The sequence below is a fragment of the Cinclus cinclus genome, chromosome 6 (assembly GCF_963662255.1).
Source record: "Cinclus cinclus chromosome 6, bCinCin1.1, whole genome shotgun sequence".
Classification (NCBI taxonomy): domain Eukaryota; kingdom Metazoa; phylum Chordata; class Aves; order Passeriformes; family Cinclidae; genus Cinclus; species Cinclus cinclus.
In genome coordinates, this window is record NC_085051.1 from 3902650 (window position 1) to 3912209 (window position 9560).

General features: G+C 44.2%; 1 protein-coding gene across 2 annotated transcripts in view; it reads right to left on the reverse strand.

The window, feature by feature from the left end:
* Nucleotides 1–7874, reverse strand: part of TEAD1 (TEA domain transcription factor 1) — a 97960-nt gene extending 90086 nt beyond the window's left edge. For both annotated transcript variants that reach the window (XM_062494205.1, XM_062494204.1), the window contains exon 1: nt 7712–7874. In XM_062494205.1, the coding sequence (XP_062350189.1) occupies nt 7712–7859 (148 nt within the window). In that variant the 5' untranslated portion in view covers nt 7860–7874. The remainder of the gene's footprint in view (nt 1–7711) is intronic.
* Nucleotides 7875–9560: the final 1686 nt, after the last annotated feature.

Sequence of the window (9560 nt, forward strand, 5' to 3'; positions counted from 1 at the left end):
CCCTACTCAACTGCATTGCTAGCACGACAAAAAATGCAATTTAAACTGTGATTTTTATTTAATTAATCCTTTTATTTTCCACGTTAACCAAACACCAGTGGATGCTAAGGCAGAAGTAAGAAAAAGCAGAGAAGCTTCAGGCAAATAAGCTTCAGATGTTTCAACTCTGCTGCAAACTAAAACAGTATTTTCTTTATTCTATGCAAACTTGGCATAGTCTACCTCACCTACTTCCACTCAGACTGCTGTTTGACTGACATCCCAGCAACTCCCACTGCATGCAGTGCCTTCTCAGGGCTCCAATTCCCTTGTGAACTTCTACTGCTGTCCCTTTTACATCAGGTTTAACAAGCCATGCCCCTTGCCTTCTGTGTGCTTAAAAGAGCATTCATGAAATGGAATTAGCACATTCGTATCCCCAGTTTCTATTATTATTGCTTACAAAAACATGTTCCTTAGTCAAAAAGTGAAAACACTTTGTATGCCTAGAACAAAACCAGAAAAATTGCAGAGGAGCCTTTTTCTACTGACTAAACCATTACTTCTACTGAAAGTCTGTAAACTGTTAAGCCATTAGTGTCTAATTTCTTAAACTCAAATTCCAGACTTGAATCATCTGGAAGCCCAGAGCCTGAAGTGTTTCTGTCTGATGTTCCAGACCAAGTGCCTCACATGAAATTGTTTGTAGGATAGGAAAATATTCTTACAATGGTATTAATGCAACTTCTAAAGGGCACCACAAAAAAAAAAAAAAAACCAAAAACAAAGAAAGAAAGAAACAAACAAAAAAAAAACCTTGAAAAAAAAATCCTTCATACATCTGTTAGGAAATCCCCATAAGACTCAGATAAGATACGTATTAATTTTCAATAGCAGGCCCTCAGGGAATTGTGTAAGACTCATGTCACAATCACCACAGCACTTACTCTCCAACAGTTGGCCCAGGATCACCCCTGTGAGGTGTGGGGTGGGACACAAACCTGCTTCTCAGGAGACTGCATGTCCCCAGAAAACCAAAGATGCTGTGACATTTCTTTTGTTCCCACTGCTCCTCGTCCCCCCCCAGTGTTATTTGGTATCACACTCACACTGAGCAAATGCACCAAGGGAACAGTGGCAACACTAGGGTGAAGTTTCATTTCCAGTATGTCTCAGATGTATGGTTTTCACCACTCACCTCACTGGCCCCTAGTCCATCTTGAACAGCCATCTAGGACTTCCCAAACCCAGCACTCTTAGGTGCTGGCACAAACCATGGTGATGGTGCTGCCAGCTAAGGTCCATTTTTGATCAGTATATTTTTTTCGGTCATGTAGGACGCTCCCTGCACTTCCCAAGTCTCCCTCTTCACAAAACAATTCCTGTGTTTTCTCACCTCCTCTTCTTCCATAAGGGTGCCCAGAACAAGAGTGTCACCATGGATACAACTTCCCTTCCTCATGCCCTCGTCAGGCTTTACTGGGCATGTGGGTCACTGCTCTGCTGCCACCAAGTGTGTGACACACTCAGGGGGTGTCTGAAGTGCAGACACTTCTACCAGAGTCCCACTGGTCCCATGAAGAGGAATTCAAGCCTTACAGCCCATCATAGCCCTCAAGTGGGCCTTACTTGTCCAACTTGACTTGTCCCCCGGCTGCCTGAAGGAGGTTTGCCCTGGGGGTAATCCCAGTTCATCGAGGAATGAGAGCAAAGAAGCCAATTTTCCTTCATGCTATCTACATGCAGGGTTTTCAATTATCTTGATCTCTCAGTACTGTGCAACCAACAAACACACTCCATCAGCCCGACCCAGACTACTAGAACTCCTGTTTTAATTACCTCCTAGCATGACATCTATTTCTTAAAGCTGCAAAACTCTGCCTCCTGCAATCACAGGATCACAAGTTCATCTTGAGGAACCAGTGCTGGGAGAAAAACGAGCTAATACAAATGACCCCCGACAACCACCTAAGTGGATCCTGGATGTTCCAGTGAGGTTGCATCACTTCAGTGGTCTCAATGTGTGTCAGCTCTAAACAGGGGTATTACCAAAGGAACAGTGGCATAAAGGAAAGTCTTACTCTGTTTAATATGACTGTTTAAATAGGATCAGCCACTAAATTACTCTGAAGTGGACGAGTGCCTGATCTGAACATGCCCTGGTAGCTTCCACTTCGTTCCAGGCAGGAACTGATGTTGCCAGTACCTCCTCCAGGCTGTGCCTGCTGGACACTGGAGGCTGGGGCAGCAGCAACACTCCTGTCTTTCCCACAAAAGGGATATGTACATTTCCCACAAACAGGCTATACACAACTTTCTGCCAGTTCCCCTCCATATGGGTGGCTGAAGAGAGCATGTTTAGTAGAGAGAGGACAAAGCCCAAGTGCTAAAAGTCACTTTCAAAGGATGTCCCTCTCTTTCTGATGCTTAATTTTTCAGCAAAACTTTCCAGTGTACATTCCCATTTTGTTAGGAATACATCATCCTCCCAGCCCAGCACAGCCAGTAGATCCATGGCTGTGACATGTACCTTCCACAGCATTACTGACACTTTCAGCCGTGGTGCTTGCCAGTCTTGCTCCCCAAGCAGGAGCTGATATCCTTATCACACACTGCTCACAATCCCACCTAGATTTTCTCTTTAGTACAGCAGGTAATGGCAGAGAGGGGAAAAAAAAAAAGCAAAACAACAAAACAGAACAAAAAACTACTTTATCTCAAAGCACTGACCATTTACTCTCGAAAGCCCAAGGAGAAAGATTCAACCCTGCTCCCCACATTTCAGAAATCCTCGAGGACGAGCAAGCCCAACAAGCGCTCCTTTGCAGGGACTGGGCTCACAAAACCAGATCTTGCCCTCCTGCTGATGTTGCAAGAGCATCAGCGAGTTGCAGAATCGCTTTCAGGCAGATTTCCTCATGACCCAAGCAGTTCCAGCAGTAACTCCTTCAGCAGACACCATCTCTCCGGCCCTTGCTGCCCTTCCCTGCTGGCCAAGGGCTCAGCACCGGCACTCTGAGTAAGCCCAGCACTGCCAGAGTGTCTCTGGACATGTTTGCTTACATCCTATAAAACCCAAATAGTGGCTTTCAGAGTTCCATCTCCACTGCATTCATTTGGTGAATGCTCCTGAGAGAACAAAAAAGGGAAAAACTAAAAAAAAAAAAAAAAAAAAAAAAGAACAACCCACCCACCCCAAACACAAGAGAGTATCTTTGCACAATGATTGCAGGAACAGATGAATAAACATGAAACCTGATACTTCACATCTGGTATTTCATCACTCCAAATACCTTATTCACATTCAAATATATTTAACACTGTGGAAACTTTATAAGGTAACGATGTCTTTATGGAGGCAGCAACTTGCATGGAACTTTTAAAATTAAAAGCAATAGTAAAAATAGCTTGTAGCATGTTACTGTACCCTTCATAAAGCTATTTACCTCACAGTTTCCTAATAGAAACCCAGAAAAACACAAAAAAAATAATGGCAGTTAGCTAAAGAATCAGACAAGCCCACAGAATAGGATTTCTTTTGTCAATGTTCCAGTTCAAAGTTCAATTTTAATACCCAATTTACACAAGGTGCTTTGGAAATGAAGTCTGTTATTACTCATCGTACAAAAATTCTATTATCTGAGCAGAAATTTTTATGAAAGTATCCTTTTCCCTTAACAGTGCATGCCAAGAGTTTTTATGTATAACCTAATAAACATACACAGTTCTGAAAGGCTGCTACGCAATTTCTCACGGTAATTAGTACTCATTCTTCTCTGTAAAACTACAAAACATGCTGAAAAACTTCCTTTTAATAATCACCACATACTCATGAGCACTTTGTTGGTGCAGAGATGAGTACTTCCAATGCAAACTCACAACTGAAGAGCTGTTTACAGGTCTCAGAAATTAATATCAAGTTATTTTCTTGTCTTAAAAGGCAAAAGCCACCTTTGCTACTTTGAGGCAAATTTTGCAGTGCTGATAACAAAATGTCTGCAAGCATATTTCCCTTGCTAGCACTTATGGCACATTGGCATTCTCCCTAGAGCTGCAGTAAAGCCACGTCTTGCTGCAGCTAAATTTCAGAAAAAAAAAAAAAAAATGAAACCATGCACACAAAGCCAAATCCAAACCCGTGGTAACTCCAGTGACTTTGGTGTTACACCAGGGATAAAAGTAGGGCTGCATTTCACAGCAGCTTTCATTCCTGTAATCTTTTCCAAAACACTCTCCCAGGAGCAAAGACAAGCACAGGCAAATATCCTGCCAATAAGTGAGTTCACAGGGATTGCTACAAGTCACTAAAGTGTCAGCAGTAAAAGCCCAACAGTGGGAACAAAGTAGGAGCACAGGACAGCCAATGCCCTCTAAGGGGCTGGATTTTCCTATGAATGCATAAACAAGGACACAGAAATTCATTGGAATGGATCTCTGAGATGGAAAGCTAATTACAGGGTGCCCTACTTGTACCAGAGGAGGATATTTGTGTTTGATCAATCCTTTTGAAACAGCACAGATGAAAAAAGCCTTACCAATGCCTTGGCGAGACACTTGAAAATGGGTCTAAGATCTCAGACTCTCCTCTGTGGCCTACACTGGGCTGCTTCCACCAAGAGTGTGAGCATCACTTTATAGATGTGCTCCTCTATCATCCTCCAAGCCTCCACATTTATATGCTCTTCACCATTTTTTATTCCTATTTATTTTACTCATTTAATTATTTTTATTTTTATTTATTTAGCCAATACTTGTGCTATGAGCAAAACCAACACTGTAAGACCTTCACAATCTCACTCACAAAGGAAAGGGAAAAGGAGTGATGGACAGAACTTTCCTGCAGGAAACTTATCACATGTCCCTTGGCTTGACTGTGTACTCCCTTTCTCTCAAGAATTTCAAAACTACTTTCTGGAATCTGCCCAGCCAAACCAAAACAAGTGCCTTTGCTTCTTAGCCAAGCATTTCCTACAAATTTTAAAACAACAGTTTCATTAAGCTTTCATTTTGTTTTCTGAGGGTTTCTTCAAGGAGCCATAACCCTGGGCCAGCAGCAGGCTGAAATGCTCCTGCTCTTGCACAGGTCACAGTTTAGTCTTTGCAGCCTGAGGACGCCCCAAGGCAAGAATAAAAATGTTAGGACATCCCCTTTCCTCTCCCCAGCCAGGGGCCCCTGCAATCCTCTTCTGTGGGGATAGGATCAAAAGTCTTTTGTTTTCCTCATCCTCTTGGGTCTTAAGTTACAATTTTGGGAAGGCAAGGGGAGAGGGAAACACCCTCCCCTTTCCTTCCCCCCCTTCATCCCAGGTCTCGGCTGCAAAGGAACAGCTGATGTGACCCAGGGGGAGTCACAGACGTCCCTCTGTACCACTGGGGCAGCTCCCCCATCATGAGCCACCCTGCCCCAGACCAGGTGGCACCACAGACAGGAGCCCCTCACCCACAGATTCCAGTGCCCCCAGTGCTCCATGAGCCATCACCCACAGATTCCAGTGCCCCCAGTGCTCCTCGAGCCCCTCACCCACAGATTCCAGTGCCCCCAGTGCTCCTCGAGCCCCTCACCCAGATTCCAGTGCCCCCAGTGCTCCATGAGCCATCACCCACAGATTCCAGTGCCCCCAGTGCTCCATGAGCCCCTCACCCACACATTCCAGTGCCCCCAGTGCTCCATGAGCCATCACCCACAGATTCCAGTGCCCCCAGTGCTCCATGAGCCCCTCACCCACACATTCCAGTGCCCCCAGTGCTCCATGAGCCATCACCCACAGATTCCAGTGCCCCCAGTGCTCCTTGAGCAATCCTGTGGCTCCCCGAGAGCCAGCTCAATACAAACCTCTGAGAAATGCCAATTTAGGTTGATTTTTAGACCACCACAAAGAACAGTGAAGAAACTCTGGCTGCTTGCTTACATGAATGTCGCAAAACTCTCATTAAATCAAAGGCAGAGTCTTCAAATATTTCTTCAAGAAAAATCTCTGCTCTTCTCAAAGTCTCCCTCCAAAGATCACAAACTACAATTGCTTAACTTAATCCACACCGAGTGATCATTATATTTGGTTCCATAAAGATCAGATTTTGTTCTGGTGCCCATACCTAAAGGTAATTTCAGTTAGAAAATTAAATGGTGTTCTCTTGACCTTTTGTCTTACATAGTCCATGAATTACTGACACATTACAATATCCCCCAACACTATGGAAGCTTGGCCATATTGCAATGTCTTTCTTGTAAGTGAAATAAACTTGGTATGCCACTAAAAGGCATTAAATTATTTTCATTATGCCACACAGAATGTAAAACACTTACACTGTTTTGATTTCAAAATCCTTGGAGAACAATTATGCACTTAGGGCCATAAGACTCTATTAGGAAGTCCTCAGAAACCTAGCATGGTTTCAATAAATCCTCAAAAACACTACAAAGCAGTCACTCAGTTTGAAGAATGAAAACATGAGTTCATCCACTGCAAAGTCAGGATGTAAATTCTGCTTAAACAGTGCCCTGCACTTCCTAACACATTTCTTTCTACTCAATCAGGGCAACACTTTAGGTAAAGTTTTCAGCATCTAGCGCGCATAGCTCCTTTTCTGATTGAAAATTAATTATATTTGATTTAGGATTGGCATAAATATGAGATGTGACTATGCTTATGGCATTATTAGCTACCAGTATTAATCAGCAATTAGATATGTACAAATAGTTTTATACATATATAATTCAACAAATGTTAACATTCAGGATTAGGAACCATTAAACTAAATAAGTGATTGTCACAATGAATGGATAAATATGCTAATTTCTTTAATTTATACAATGGCACCAAAAAATGCTTCAAAACACCAAAAAAGCAGATTTCAGGGGTGACTAGTGTGGTTGTAGGGATTCTGATTTAAAAAAAAGAATTGCAGCCACCCTTATTTTTGCTGATAATCTCTGGGGCACTGCCACCAACCCCTGAGGCATGGCCACCCATCCCTGGGAATGGCCACCCACCCCTAGGGGATAAGACACCCATCCCCAGGGCACTGCCACCCATCCCTAGGGGATAAGACACCCATCCCTAGGAATGGCCACCAACCCCTGGGGCACAGCCACCCACACCTGGGTACTGCCACCAACCCCTAGGGGATAAGACACCCATCCCCAGGGCACTGCCACCAACCCCTGGGACACTAACACCCACCCCTGGGCACGCAAGGGCTCTGCTGGCCCCAGGGAGGAGCGTGGAAAAGGGAGAAGAGCCCCTAACTTGCCTCTTTCCTTTTTTTTTTATTTTATTGGGTTATTTTTAATTTTTCTTTTTTCAGTATTGCATAATCTGCCACACCACCACACACACTGTACTTCCCATTTGCCTGTCCTCACTATTTAGTGGGAAAAATAAAGAAAAATGCCTGTTTTTTTAAGCCTGAGGAGTGACACATTTACATGCTTCCTTTAAATAACTACATTCAGCCAGAGCACAGAACTTGTCAAAGGCAGCTATATAAGGTAACTAATAGGACAATTCTGTATCAGTATTGCTTTCCTAGTGCCAGAAGAGAAGGAAATGGCTTGGACAGTCCTGAACACCACATCAGCTCAGCTCAGCTCTCTCAGCCTCACAGATTTCTTCACCATTTACTCCAAAAGCACCAAAATCAGAACCAGGAACATAGTGCAGCAACCAGCCAGGCTTCACAGTTCTCACGTTGGAAAACAATGATTTCCAAAGGCTAAATGCGTACCACTCACCATACATTTTGCCTTCATCTGATAAGATGATTTTCCTCCTCCCACATGGTGGATAGATAGCTAGAGCCTCCTGGAAGCTCTGTTCAATGTCAGGACTCCAGACCCCTTCTGCATCGTTGTCAATGGGTTTGTCTGCAGAGTCACTCATTCTCTCAATGTCCTCGGCAGGACTCTCGCTGCCGCTCCAGCTGCTGGGCTCAATGGTGATGGCTGGCGTCTCCAAGCCGAAGCCCGGAGTCTTCAGGGGGATAAACCTGCAACACAAACAGCCAACCCCAAAAGGCATTAAAGGCATGGAACCCCCAGGCAAACAATCCTGCCTGCCGCCCATGCTAAGTGAGCAGCAGCTGAGCACTAACAGCAGCACCCAGGAGAAGGGAAAAATTCATAACCGTTCTACCCCAAACGAGCAGAGGTGCAGCAAGAAGGCTGCCGGGAGGAGAACTCTGCTACATTTTCTCAATCAGATTATTTTTCCCAAGTAGTCATAGTGGGGCAAAACTCTCCAGCCACATTGCATCTGACTGAAGAACTGGCACCCTTAAAACAAGTCAGTGGGAAATCAGTGTACTGCCACTGGCTGGAAGGGAAGCACAGCAATTTATGCCACCAGAGCCTAAAACGATTTGAACCTAAAAACAAAGGCAAAAACCATTGTTCACATTCATCCGGATGTCAGTGGATTAAATGGAATTATACCAGCGATGCCACAGCTCAATGTAATTAACTGGAAAAGGCTGTAATTTTCAGATCTTACCCAAATAAATAATTCAATCAGAATCCAAGATGCATATGAAAAGAAATTTTTAAAATTATAATACCAGAGCAAGGAATTACACGAGAAGATATATGGTTTGCCTGATTTAAAAGGTCTCTGTCACAGAATCATAGCAGAACAAAAATTACAAGCTTCAAGTTGCTGAATCAATTTAATAAGAAATAATTTAATATAGCTGCACCTGCTCACACCAGCAGAGCTGCAGATCTGTCAGTGTTCCTTTTATATTTTTGAGAGAAATACAACTCTGCTGTAAAAACTTGCTCCAGGCAAAAAAGCTGCTATACCAGACCACGTTCACCTCTGGTGTAATTCTTCGGGAAGTCAGTGAAATAACACCAGAAACAGATTTGGCTCAACGTGTCTAGGCACAATGCAGTTTTATTTTGAAAAAAAAAAAAAAAGAAGTTCGGTGACTCTAACTGATCTAAGTGGATGGGAGTGTTCGAACATGCACGCATGAGCTGCAAACACAGTTAAAAATCCAGTTTCCTGGCTAAACACTCAAAACCCCTGAGCTATGAGATTTATATCCTGCTAGGGCAGAGGAGAGGGGCTTCCCCTTGCACAGACCTCCGTCCTCCTGCTGAGCTGTCTCTCACTGGGGTTGCAGGATGTTGTAAAACAACAGGTGGGAAGGAGCAGAACAGCGTTCACCCCACGGAGAAAGAAGGGGAGGGTATATGTGGAAGGCCGTGACACCTCTGACTAAACACCTTTGGGCTGGAGAAATGCCTGGAAGAGGAAGTATTTCCAGCAGCTCTCACCCGAGCTGCCAGCCAACCAACCACTAGAGATAACCAAAACCTGACCGTCCGGTCCCTCGGAGACCATGGTGTCCTGCAAAAAAGCAGAACTGCAGCTGGGGAAGCTGGGAGCAGGCTGCCTCACAAACCAACAGTACCAGTGTGGCATCCGTGCACAGGGTGTTTCACCTTCTCCAGGCTCCAACAGGAGCTCCAAGGGATCAGGACATGTGAAATGGGCTCCCACGAACTCCATTTTCCTTGCTTTCCTTACAGAGAGGCATTTCCAGGCTTCGCACGGGTTTGAGCATTTCAGCACAGCTTA